General features: G+C 39.2%; 1 protein-coding gene across 1 annotated transcript in view; it reads left to right on the top strand.

Annotated features, from left to right (window-relative positions):
• The window catches only part of cntn3a.2 (contactin 3a, tandem duplicate 2), an 81,260-nt gene that overhangs the window by 21,840 nt on the left and 44,991 nt on the right, over window positions 1–14,429 (top strand). The window contains exon 4 of the mRNA XM_039652879.2: window positions 7,531–7,706. Coding sequence (XP_039508813.2) covers window positions 7,531–7,706 — 176 coding nt within the window. The remainder of the gene's footprint in view (window positions 1–7,530; window positions 7,707–14,429) is intronic.

A 14,429-nucleotide genomic window follows, 5' to 3' on the forward strand; every position in this document is an offset into this window, starting at 1 on the left:
TTATAAATAGGCTTCCATGATTTATATCACTTATTTTGGAGTGAAATACATTTTTGAATCAGGTGCAGTTTCACCAAGCTGTCGCTGACCAACAGAAAGCTGCTCGGTTTGATTGTGACTTTTCGCTATTGTGATTGCATCTTAAAGGCCCGTACACACCGTGACGAATATCAGCGCGCGTTATTCGTCAGCGTTTTTCAACACGTTTTTTCTGTTCACACCCAAGCGTTTTTCGCTGACGATGAGCTGAGTGAACATGCAAATTCATTCCCTGACATTAGATGCCGCTTAATGTAAAACAGAAATAATAATAGAATACTATACTAGAGTGATCATATTCATGTCTCAATGTTTTATTATGACAGATTAAAAAAAACGAATGAAATAATGATAGAAATAATGTCCTCTGTATTAGAAAAAATAAATATATAAATAATAACTAAAAGAAATGCCTCCAAATGTAACAAAAAATAGCTCTCACAAACTCACAAAAACGAACTAACAAAATCTGTTTTCATCCTCTTTATCCTGTTTTTCTTCCTCATCCACCTTGTTTGCCCATCTATATTTTGCTGTAGAACTGATCTTTCCCAGCAGTTTTTTTTGAAAACCAGAACATTTTCATCACTTAAAAACAGTCAGGAAAGTTGAGATGTTGCCCAGAGATAAAAACATAGCACTAGTTGTCGGATGAACAGATGCACGAGAGACGAGAGTTGTCGTATTTCCCCGCGTTTAATAAAACCACTCAAACGTCACACTCGTCCTCATACATGGGGATCGAGCGAGAGAAAAAAAAACACAAACAAACATCTGGTCACAATAGAAAAATAAAATAAAGAATACAAAGTGTCGGCAGAGCGGTTATCTCCTCTCGTCAAAATCTGACTGACACTAACTTTACACACTATGCGCAGTTCTCATCTCAACTCAGATTTCTGTAAAGCACAAAGTGACCGTTTTACACATGTCCCGGGAAAAAAGGACTGTTGGTCACCCTATACTATACTATTATTACAGAAATACTAATATAAATATTATCATATAGCTCTTTATGCTCCGAGACCAGCAGCTCAACATTCATCTTGCCCATAGGTATCTTATCTCTTCTTCGCCGTATGTGTGCTCGGCAAGACCGTTTTGTGTTTGAGCGCCCCCAAGTTGTGTTTTACTGTAACTTCAGAAGTACCAGACACGTGAGCAAACCCGACAATCTCGTTGGTCGGATAGGTTTGACGCGGCGCGTCAAACCCAAAAAACGAACCCGAGGCGTTTTTTTAAAAACGCCGTTTTTCGCGTCGGTGTGAACTAGGGGTTTCACAACTACTGATTTTTGCTAGTCGACTAGTTTTGCATAACAGTCGACGACTAGTCGACTAGTCGTTTAATGGTTTATTCTAGGGGTGTGCGACATCACGAATAGTAAATGTCTCCACGATCTGCTTTTGAAGAAATATGGTAGTAGTACCGTGTTACAGTGCATTCTATCAGTTCTGGCGCCTCTGTCTCAACTGTACAACGCCACGTAGCCTACACATCACACGTTAAGGAATAGGTACGGGACACTGCAATTTACAAAAGTTCATTGTTTGCATAAGCCTTGCCGGTTAAACATTTAATTCACGCGCTGTTCTAACGTGCGCTTTCCTGAGCGCGCGGCATATCCCCCACGCTCACAGGCATTAGAAGCCTGTCAAACAGCGCCTGAATACTGGACTAAGTTATCTTTCAAGTCTTATTATGCTAATACTGTTAAATACACACAATGTTTACATAAACAGAATTGGCTATGTCTAAAGTGAAAGCAAACATTTGAGAGAAAATATGGTGTAGGCTAATATGCGTCTATATTAAACACGTCGCGTGCTGGTCTACTGTAAAAGCGAGAGTAGTACTCGTATTTTCCGCACTATAAAGCGCACTTAAAAGCCTTTAATTTTCTCAATCCGGCCTTTTCTCAAGCCTTATAATCCGGAGCGCATTATATATGGATCAATTGCTCGCGCTCGTGTCCATGCCCACTTTGTCACACGGCCAGTTCAACCTCGTATAAATCAGGTTATGTGTGTCTCCCGCTCACGAGCGCTCTCTCTAACACACACACGAACAGACACTGCTGTCAGCAGGCTGCGAATGTAACGTGCCCGCCCCACGCTCACGCTTACTAAATAAACGCCTCACCTCCGACGCCGCGCACTCGCTGCATTCCCTTTAGCACATCTAGTGGATGCATAATGCAAACCCAGTCAAACGTTTAAAAAATGTTCTAAAATAGGTCATTGAAGGTGCGCCTTATAGTGCTTATAGTAAATAGTACTGCCGCTTGTATTTTAAGGGATAGTTAACAAAAAAATATATCTATATATATGTCATCATTTTGTTTCCGACTAGCCAACAGCGCCAACTAGTGGTTGTGACAGTCGACTAGTCGACTAGTTGATGAAACCCCTAGTGTGAACACTCACATTGGCGCCCATTGTTTAGTCACGAGGCGTTAAACGTTGACGAATATCGTGCGCGAAATTCATCCCGGTGTGAACAGGCCTTAAGTTTAATTCATAAGCTTTATTAAAACATGCTTTAATTCTCTCCTACTCAAAAGTCAAAAGGAATTTTTGATTAGTCCAATGACATAATCTGAGGTTGCGCCATTTTATATTATCAGCGTAATCATCATGAATATGGGTAATATTCAATATATCACTCAGCTCTAGTGTTCTAGCTCAGTCCATAAATTTGTGTTCTTGTTTGTAAAATCAAAAAAAAAAAAAAGTATTGAGAGCCTCTGGCCCGTAAGTGTGTGTGTGTGTGTGTGTGTGTCTGTCAGAGCCAGAGATTGGTCTCCAGGGCGGTCCACAGGTGTTAAAGGTCTCAGCGTCATGAGTAGAGCAGAGAGATGAGCAGATGAGCCTGGTGCTTTGGAGCCCATACCAGCAGTCATATCAATGATGCCACCCCCACCTCATATAAAATTGATATGAACAGCAGGGTCGAGTCAAGTTCAACCGGTCCGTATAGCCACACCGGAGACACGGCACTTTCCAGAAAAGCCCTGAGGCAAACGTAACCCCACTTCACTTGATCTCCGTTTTCTTCTTTCTCAGCCTGCGCGGATGTCACCTATTTGCCACCGTGTGTCAAGTGCCCTTGATCGGGGCTCACTTGCCTCGCTACTATTTTTACCCAACTGGAAATCGCTTATTGACGTCGAACGGCTCTTATTTGCATCTCTCGCGAAAGGTTTCGCATTAGAAGCCGCTGATTATTTGAAAAGAGCAGAAAAGCTATTTCATTCTGAGACGTCAAGAGCATTATGTTCTTGGCCCTTACCCTGATCCTTGCTATGTTCCTGACATATACAGCTGCTCTTAGAGATAAACATGGTGAAAAGAAAAGATAATAAATATACATGATTGAAAACGTTAAGAAGCTTTGACTGGAACCGATGCATCAAGTCAAGTACTATTCGGTTATGTATGCTCAGTTATGGATGTGTGGTTAACCTGTTGTGCCATCCTGTAAAGCCACACTTGACAGCAAATGTGTATTCTTAAGAATAAATTTGTGAATTTCTGAGTGTGGGAGGTGGTAACCAGCTCATGTCCTTCCTTGTCAGTAATGTTTCGTCTAAACTGCACCTGTTTTTTCTGTTGCTCTCATGAAAAAAAAAATCTGTGCGGAAGGCTAAAAAATGTCCATCTGAAATATTAGTTGTTGTTTGTTTGCAGTATGGTATTGAATATGTACTCTTACATACTCTGGAATCTTAATACTGTGTGTTGTTACCTGAATATTTTTTGTGTGATAGTTGTTCATTTGTCCCTTTTTTTAACCTTTTTTTTCAACATAGAGTCCTGTAGTTCCAGGTCTTTCTAGTAGCTATCAAGTCTGTTAGCGAGCTAGCTCCATAACTATAGATTAGGATTAACTCCAAGGTGAAGGTAGTTAAATTGTGTTAAATTTGTTTTGTTTTTTGATAATCGAGCAATAATAATTTCTCCATAAATAATCTAGCTCTACTGTTCTCATTGAAAACCATAGATATCACAAACCTCAAAACAATCTATCACATTTTTGTTGTTGTTAGCAAAATACGGCAGCTGCGTTTACACCACCACCGGCGAGAAGTCATTCATTTTTCAATGAATTTTACCGCTCTCGTGGCGGTGGAGTAAACGTACAGTTAGCATCATAACACAAACGGCTGACTAGCCGAAGCAGCTGGTGGCGTTGATTGACGAAACTACAGGTTAACTTAAAGCTACAGTACACTGTGTAACTCTTTTAATTTATTCTTAGCTAAAAACACACAAAAATATATGAAGAGCTCTTTTCCAAAACGCTATAAATCCATTTCAATAGTTTTCAGGAAAACTACATTTTTTACCTAGACCCACACATTTTGTAAATATTCAAATTATCCTGTTTAAATGTTTTATTGGTTCAGTCTGAACATTTTGAACAATAATTATTAAATCAAACAACAATATTGTTAATGATAATTTAAAAGTTAATTTTATTTTTTTCCAAAACGCTATAAATCCATCCATTTTTTGTATCATTTTTAGTAAAGTCATTTTTAGTAAAGAGTCAAACCTCAAACAAATAGTACCAATTTCAACATATGCATGAAAAAAAACGAATTATTAAAAATGATCAATATATGATATTGATATTCAAAAAAGGGATGGGCACCCCTCCAGCACATGCACACACACACACAGGCTACATAACATGTGAGCAAAGCGGAGCAGCATGACGCTTAAATATAAGTAAAAAAATAAATAAAATAAAAAATAAACATAAAATATACGTTTCACATTTGTTTTTAATAATATTACATTACTTATTTTTTAATTATTTCATCTATGTTGAGTAGGCTATGAAAAGGGAACCGCATGCGATGAGTAAGATAGGATCAAAATTCAAAAGCTGCCCAATATCGGAAAATATTTGGAGTGCGTCAGACATGATTTTGACCACTTATTAAGTTTTGTTTTGTAGAAAGCTTGTAAATTTCGTTTCATATAAGTTGTATCTTGATTTTAATAAATGTTTCATCGACAAATTGACTGGATTAATACATTAGAAGTAAATATCAGACAATATAATCAGGACACAGAGGCGCGCAGGTGAACCGGAGCGCGTCTCATAATATGAATCGAAACACCGCGATGCTTGCCTCACACCGGCCTGAGAACTAAGCTACAGAAAGCTTTAAATGTCTACTTTTAAACAAAACAATTAAAAACTAAAATAAATTGGCAACTCTCTGCGTATGTAGGCTAATTCGAAGTATGCGTTTCTATAGGCCTATGCGCGTTCACTGCGAAGATGGCGAGTAAGCATCATCAACTTTATCTTTGTTGCTGACACTGACAGAAAACACTAGTTTATTAATAAACAATTCAAATGTTTCATGCATAATCATTACTTTTGCCGGTTCTTTGTGGCAAGCTTTATGCATACGTTGAAATGCGCGAATAGGCAATTAAAAACGCTCATGGTTTCTCTCCCATTTAATTAAATCAATATATGTGATTACTGATAATACAAATGGCTTAAATGATCTACTACTAGTCGACTAGAAAACTAGGACTCATTTTGAGGAATAAATGAACATAATAAACCTCTGTTCAGAGTGCCGCCGTGCTGGATTGTGTAGAGCGCTCATTGAATTTGAGGATTTATCGTGTTTAGGCTAAAAACAGGGCTGGCGCTTATCGCGGCTTGGAAAGAAACTGTATCTTGCAGTACATTTTAAACAAGGAAATATAGCGATTTGGCATGAAACGTTGATGGAGCAGTGAAAGGGTTCTGTCCACAGCAGAATGACACGACAAACTCATTTTTTTTTAAAATGACGTTTATCGCTTTTTGGAAAAGAGCTCTTCATATATTCGTTCAAGTAATAAAGTATTCTCCTGAGTGTATAATATGCCATTGAAAATACATACGGGTAAGGGGTTCTAATGTCGGTCGCCATGTTGCCCCTCCATCTTGAAAGTACATTAGCCAAAGAGGGACATACCCGTTAATTCAAGCTTTACCTTTCGCGTTTACGTTTGAGTTAACACTCATGGACGAGGTCGAACTGGATAACTGGACTACACTGGCCACCGTAAGAGTTAAAAAGAAATCGGAATTGAGAGGAACAGAAACTAATATTCACTGGAAGGTCATATACCTTTTCACCGCTAGATGGGGGTAAAAATCACACAGTGTAGCTTTAAAGACACGATTAATTACATGATCATACACCCATTCCATTCAAACAAATGTTGAAATTACCATGAGTGATGGAATGATCACTGCACAGACGTGTAACGTTATACTGTGAAGGTTGCTTATCTCATCTGGTTAGTGCAACCAATCGCACAACAACTATCTGGCGTGTCATTTACATCTCGAAACACCAACTTTTGTATAAAAACTGGCGACGCCCTGGCAAGATCCTTGACTAGTTTACTGGGTTTCGTTGCTGGAGAGCGGCGCTCTTGCCCGCCAGCCAAGGCTTGTGACGTCACGTGCAAAGTATGAATAGAAACAAAAACAAAAGAACAAACGCTGCGAAATGATATATTAGTAATACGTCTGTGGATATTCCGTATCATAATAAGCAAAGCGCCTCAACTAAAAAAAGAAACGCTGCGCTGCCAAAACGCTTTTAAACGCCTACAGCTAGGCTAAAAATGTGTTGGTGGACACACGGCCTTAGTCTTTATTTAGTAAATCGTGAATAACTGGAAAGGTTATAGGGCCTTCAAATATTTGTGTGAACAATGGGCGGCCCTGGAGTCAAACACATTATATATAAGACTTGCTAAGACGCTTGCTAGTGAATTAACGCATAACAGTTGGCCCTTTTTTTCTCTCAGCATCTGTTCCTGGGGTGTGCAGACACTTGAGAGTTCAAACCAGCTGACGCCCCGTCAGAGTAAATGACAAGTGAAGCCTCAGGATCCTCAAATGATCTTGCGCCCTTTGAAAATCTGTCCATATTAGTGGGCTGGCCTCTGAATTGCATGCTAGTTAGAGCCTCAGGTGGGCTTGGGTCTTAATGATAGGCGTAGATGAGGTGTGAGGAAGTGGAATTGATGATACTCTCCGGTGCTAATCACCACACAATGAAAAGGACTGCAAAAGGAGCTGCAGTAAAATCTTTTAGCATAAGACGTCAATAGGAATTTCCGTTTGCAATTCATTTTACCTCCATAATATGATGCATTTCCGAGACAAACAGGACATTCAATGAGAAAAATGTAGATGGGTTATTCTCCATTCCACAATGCAGCTGGATCTTCATAGGCAGTTCAGGTTTTGAAATAGTTCTTTTCTTATTGAAATGAAGCAGGGATGAAATGTAATACCAATCTGATTCAGCTTTGTAATGATACGTTGATATTCCACGTGACATTTGTACATCCAAAACAAAATCAATTTCAAAGGTTATTATCACTCAAAATCAGCAGTTATCATAACACATTGAGCTGTGTGTGCACTATTATCTGTCTGTTTGTGTGTCTGTAGGTGGTCTCTGAACGGCACATTGATTAATCTCACTACTGATTCCCGTCGGCGGCTATCTGGGGGGAATTTGGTCATTAGAAGTCTGGACCGGGCCCAGGATGGAGGAATATACCAATGCACTGCTTTCAACCCACAGGGAGCAATTCTTAGCAGAAGATCGAGCCTCCAGTTTGCATGTGAGTCATCGACTGTGCGTTAGCATGCTATATTATTGCTTCTGCCGCTCAATGCTGGGTGAAAGGTGTTAGAGTGGATGCTGCCAATACTGGGCTAGCTTAAAGAATGAGTGAAATGAGTTAACAACACCTATAATGCTGCAAATACAATCGTAAATATAGATTCTACAGGAAAATGAATGATTATGAAGATAAAAGGTTGTTATATGGATTATATCTTTGCTCTAGTGCACATACATTTTTTGTGCATAATACATTTTTTATGGAATTTGTGTTTGTTGCATTAAATGCATTGTTTTATTGCATTTAATAAATAAGGACAATAATTAAATGTTCAACTCCATTACATTTAACACATTTAACTAATTTGACTTTTGAATTATTTAGAAACATTATATATAATATTATACTGAAACTCAAATTGTCGTGTACATTTTAGTACATATATTTTTACATTTCTAAAGTGCATATATAAAAAGCTTTTACATTTTAGTTCTTTTGCATATATCCAAAAGTAGATATAAGTAGTGTATGTTTAAACATTATGCACACATTCTTTTGAGATCAGTCTCCTGTAATTATATAGATTGCTAAAAAATGATATATATATATATATATATATATTAGGGGTGTAACGATACACAAAACTACGAGGGTTCGGTTTTCCCACGGTTTTGACGTCTCGGTTCAGTTTAGTTTTTTTTTTTTATTCTTTTTTTTGGGGGGGGTTATGAAACAGTGGTTTAATGAAAAAAATTGTGTCTTTGTCTTTAAATTAGTTCAATTACAATTGAAAAAACAAATCTGCTACTGCTGTAAACTATATAGAGAGTCGCACATTACTAACATTAAAGGTTAACAACAGAGCCTAGACTTTTAGCCTTAAATTCAGATGGTATTTATTTTTTAGATATAATAATCAACACCCAACATATTGTATGAAAACATGTAAACTTAGCATAAACATGTGTTCTTGCATTAACTTATGTATTTACTCTAATTTGTTGCTGTCATTTTCATGAAATCTATTTTAAACATACATTAAATAATCAAGATACCATTAACAGGTTAAGTAAAATATAATGCATAGGCTAATATATTGCATTTATTTAGTGCAAGAGTTAATTTTTCTATGAACCAAGAAGTTTTGGACACTGAATCACTTGCCTGCTGAGGTAAATATAATGCTAGTGACAAGCTCTGCTGTTTTATTGACGTCTTTCCGCTGCTGAAACACTGATTGAGCGATTACACGAGTTATGATGTATTTCGGTAAGTATATACTGTATATTTCAAACCTTCCAGTGTCTATTCATGTTTGTACAGTAACTGAGGAATAGTTGGTTGCGTTTACTCGCGCTCCGCGCTGCCGCTTGAAATGAGGAGCAGTGATCTGTCACGCCACATCAAAGAGCGCCAAAACGGCATTTATTGTTGGAATTTGGTGATCAAATAGTCAGAATTTGAAAGATTACACCTTGCTTATTATCGAAAGAAACAAAACACGGAGCTTGCTATTTGGTGTTAATGGTGGTTAGGCTGCAAAACTGAATTCGTTGTGTACACATTCCAGGTTTAAGGCCGGGCTGGGCTGGGCCGGGGTAACAGGGAGCGGTTCGCCATGAGAGTATCGCGATTCGAATCGTGGGTTCTGTATCGTGTTTCTTCGGTTCGGTTCGAATATCGTTACACCCCTAATATATTCCTATTCAACACAACCACATATATTCGCACCCTATCCTGCAAAAGCCCTGCTGCGCAATTATGAAAAATTTGGTTTACCCCTCCTCCTCCCTAGTGCCACATGTAGAGATCAGCTATGGAGGAGGGGCGGGGTTCAATATATTCTTGCAGCAAGAAAATCGAAAAAAAAAAAAAAATCGAGCATATGTACATTCCATGCCCCATGCCAATATATGATGGTTAATAATTCACTCCGAGAGTTGTCACGATTGAACTAATAGTAATAAAAATAAACAAATGTTGTTATTAATTAATCAGGTCTGTGCACTGTGTATGGACAACCTCTGCCAGTCGTATCGTTTTACAGCCGTGAATAATTCATTTTAATGGATAAAATGCATCTGGAAAATAGCGGAGGTCACAGTGTGAGCAGTATGCGGGAAAAATTCACAATCCAAGCTGCCCAAACTGTGAGGATGTGTCATGTTAAGTGTTGCATTAAGCGCTTTAAGCATATAGTTTTATGTGGCTTGCTCTGTAAAGTGCTTTGGAAGATGTGTGCTGTTTATTGCATTTTCAGACCAGCGAATACAGCAGCCGGGACAAGTATCCATGCTCTAAGAAAACCTTCATTTTGCCTGAATGACTTCAATTGTTTACCGAAAGGTTATGCCAAAATGTTTTATTTTAGCAGGCTCTAGAAGAGTTTCCAAGGCTCATAACAGCAGTAGTTAAGACGGTATGTCAGTATTTACTGACTTCAGCAGTTCAGCTGATTAGAGTCCAGTTGAGATAAATCATGGTGACTCTTTTCATGGGGCCTTCCACATTCGTTTTATTTTTTAAATTTCCCCTACAATCTCATTTTTCCTTTCTTTGTTGACTTTGATGATGAAACGCTTATGGACAAAATGAAATATGTGATTAATTTAGAGATTGTTGGCGAGCATGACCGGATGGATCTCTTGGGACGTACCTCCTTGGTTTCGGACACCATTTGTGTATAAAATGGAGTCAGCAAAATCTAAATCAACTCTTGTAATATCCCCAGACACCTGGTGCTCAACACAATCCATTGGTCTCCATGCTGGCCTTGAATTCAGATGTCTGATCCTTCACTTTGTATGTGTCACCCCTTGGAGCATTTTATCAGTTATATATATTGATAATAACCCACTGGCAACACATAAGGAGATACCTATGGGTGGGCCAAGCACAGATTATGAACAATATGAAGCATCTCACTGGGTCAACAACAGGGAGATCAGATCAGAGCAGAACACCCACTGACCAAAGCTCAAGAAGTAGACGTTAAGATGAGAGAGGGCATTGAAAGAAAAAGAAAGACTTCCGGCAGGTCAGAATGCGGAGAATGGAAAAGGAAGAGATCAAACCACCACTTCGATTCTGATTCTTTAAGTGATTCCCTCAGCTCAATGTTTTCGCATCCTGCAAGAAACATTCAGAGATGATGACCTAAGGTGAGGTCAGATCAGGATAAAGAACACTTGCTGACCTTTTTCCTCCATCAGAGATGATGACCGGCCTGGACCTTCTCACAGAAACAACAGTGAGGTCAGACCATCTGATGACCAGAGCAGCCAATATGAGTTGAGACAAGGAGGGAAAAGAAAAAGAAAGACGTCTGAACCCCCAGACACTCAAAGCAAAAAGAAGATTCAGACCAAGACATAGAGATGACTGACAAATTGAAGTAACCTCTGGTTGGTCTGTTATGCTGTGGAGGGTATTTTGCTGGCATGGTTTGGGTTCACATGTCCCCTAATGCCCCAATATACTGTGAAGTGAAGTTCTTTTTCATTCTTCAATTAGGGTAAAATAAAATGTGAAATATGTGACCAGCAGTATACTGTTATCGAACATCCGATGCCGCCCACACTGCTGAAAGCAACTTTTAGATGAATATGTAAAGATCTGCTGTGTGCTTTCCTCACAATAAGAAAATAAAAACATGTGTAAACAGAAAGCATCTGATCATAGCAACATGGATATGTTTGCACAAGATCTGCAATTTGGCACTCAAGCGAAGTCACGTCACGTCAATTTTTATAGCACTTTATACAATAGATTGCTTAAAATCAAGCATTCTTTACCGCATTAAACATAAAAAACAGTTTCGGTGTTCTTGGTTCATCAGAAGTGCAACTTTAATGTGACTCTCTAGTGTGTTTTATTCGCCTACATCTGACCTCAATGGACTGAAAAGAAGAAATTAACCCGGAAAAGATTTCAACGTGAGAAAAGAAGGTGTTTATCAGACATAGCAAACTTTTTTGGAAAGTTTGGTTTGGCAAGCTTTTTTTTAACTACCAAAACAAACGCCAAACGAAGTTGGTCTTGGCCTGATTTTGTCACACTACAAGGATGAGGACACAAAGAATACGGTTAAAGGAGTAGTTCACTTTTCAAAAAACTTTTGCTGATAATTTACTCACCCACGTGTCATCCAAGATGCCCATGTCATTCTTTCTTCAGTCGAAAAGAAATTCCTGCATCTTTCTCCATATAATTGACTTCACTGGTAACCAAACGGTTCAAGGTCCAAAGGACACTTTCAGTACAAACTGCAAACTTTTAAAAGGGCTTTAAACGATTCCAGACGATGAATAAGGGTCTTATCAAGCGAAACGATCACTCATTTAAAAAAAAAAAAAGTTTAAGTTTAATAAGCTCAAATGCTCGCCTTGCTCTGTACTGCGATGCACTTTCATGACTCTCCTGTTCGAAATCGCTCATCAAAATGAACAAATCTTATTCCGAGTAAATTCATTCATTTCGTTCGGTGAATGAACCAAATGACTCGGAAAAAGATTCGTTCATTTTGATGAACGAGTTCGAACAGGAGAGTCACAAACGTGCGTCACAGAACAGAGCAAGGCGACCATTTGAGCTTATTAAACGTAAACTTTGTTATTTATTTATTAAATGAGCAATCGTTTCGCTTGATAAGACCCTTATTCATCGTCTGGAATCGTTTAAAGCCCTTTGAACAGTTTGCGGTTTGTACTGAAAGTGTCTTTTGGACCTTGAACCGTTTGGTTCCCTCTGAAGTCCATTATATGGAGAAAAATGCTGGAATGTTTTCATCAAAAACCTTAATTTCTTTTTGACTGAAGAAATAAAGACATGGACATCTAGGATGACATGGGGGTGAGTATATTCTCAGCAAAAGTTTTTACACCTTTAACAGATTTTATTTATACACCTGTTGCAATATCCAATCTTATAGATGGCTTTGAGATCCACACAGAACTGAAAACAGGAAACAGTGAATAACTGGAACATAAACAGTCTCTTGAATACTTGAGGTAGACTTGATGATAAATCAGGGCTTGAAGGCAGACACGAATGCCCTTTGACCTTGAATGCAGATGCGTAGACACTTGAATAGGAATACCTGAAGACACATGAACTGAGAGCGGACTTGAATAAACTCCTTACTTGAATGCAGAGAAGAGATAGAAGGTCCGTAGATGCACAGAAGAACTCGGAGAATCAGACTGGAGAATCCTGAAGCACCACCGCACACAATGGCTGCTTGGAAATACACACAGGAGAGTGTTTAGTGATAAACTTGAGTATACTTGCTGCAAGTACACAGGAATCCTGGAACCAGAGAGCATGAGGAAGAAGGGTGACCGCGTTGCCGCGTTCCAGGCAACCTGTTACCCTTGTTTTTGCAACCTTATACCTGTGAAAGTACACTGGAACGGCAGTCAAACCCGTGACTTCCCACCCGTGAACTCGTACTAGAGCCATGTACTCCCAGTTATGAGCTCTGACCTCACATAGCCCGCCAAACAACAATGGCAGCCCCTACGGATGCAGTGTTTCTGCAGGTGGAACACGGTGAGAATACACTTTAGGGCAATACAACGTTAACTAGTTTTCAGTCCATTGAGTGTAAGGATAAATTAATACCAAATACATTTCCAAATATAAAAAATAAAGTAAAATAAAAGCTATAACAGCTTATCTTGCCTCATGCGCTATTTTTCCTCCTCCGTTTTCCTCAAATAAACAAGGAGTAAGCACCTTTGGCGACAGAAATGATTACGCATAAGCCCCGTAAAGTCCGCCATGCTGGTTTGTTTACAGCTAGCTACCACAATTCCTTACGCTCAGGTAGTTTGGCGTGACTGGCCTGCAATGCTACAAAGTCGTGTCGTGGTTTGAAGTCGTGATTTACGTGCCTAGAACACAGCATTTAATCCTGTGTGCAGCGTGGTGAGTTCGTGATGCAGTGCAGGTGGCGAGTAATCCCACCCGATCTCACGGGAATTCGTACGAATTTTACGAGGTGGCTAATTCGTAACAATTCATACGACCTCACTCGTACAAATTAGTAAGATTTTGCTAAATCGTACATATTTTACGAATTGGCCAATTCGTATGAATTCGTACGAATGACCTACCCCTGACCCCGCCCCTAAACGTAACCATCACGTGGGTTTGGACAAATCTTATGAATTCGTACGAGTGAGGTCATACGAATTAGCCACTTTTTAATCACTCGTACGAATTTGTACGAATTGGTCGTTAGATAGGGTAGAGTAATCGGAATTCAGGGGTTGATGAGCGTGACCAGGTGTTCTGAGTTGATGCTGGCTGGGGTGTGTTGCTAGGTGTGTCTGTGACAGATTTTGTTCGAAATTACGTTTTGTAAAACTCCAAGTATATCGGGCCCTTTAGAGGGAACTTTATCCTATGATAAACCATTTCTATCCTGATGGGAGTGGACTTTTTTCAGGATGGTCCCCATTCATAGGGCACGAGAGGTTAATAATTGTTTTGAGGAGAATACAAATGGTGCAATAGCCATCGCAGTCACCGTATCTCAACCCTAGCGTGTCAGACGGCGTTCTCAACCAATGCCAAAACACCAAATGAGGGAATATACTGTATGTTGTTCTATATCCCACCAGTAGAGGTCCAGGGGCTTGTAGAATCAAAGCTAAGGTTCATGGAAGCTGTTCTGGCAGAACATGGTGTCAACTGATGTTGGTTTTTCCTTTCATT

Source organism: Pimephales promelas, chromosome 20 (assembly GCF_988280905.1).
Source record: "Pimephales promelas chromosome 20, fPimPro1.hap1.1, whole genome shotgun sequence".
Taxonomy (NCBI): Eukaryota; Metazoa; Chordata; class Actinopteri; order Cypriniformes; family Leuciscidae; genus Pimephales; species Pimephales promelas.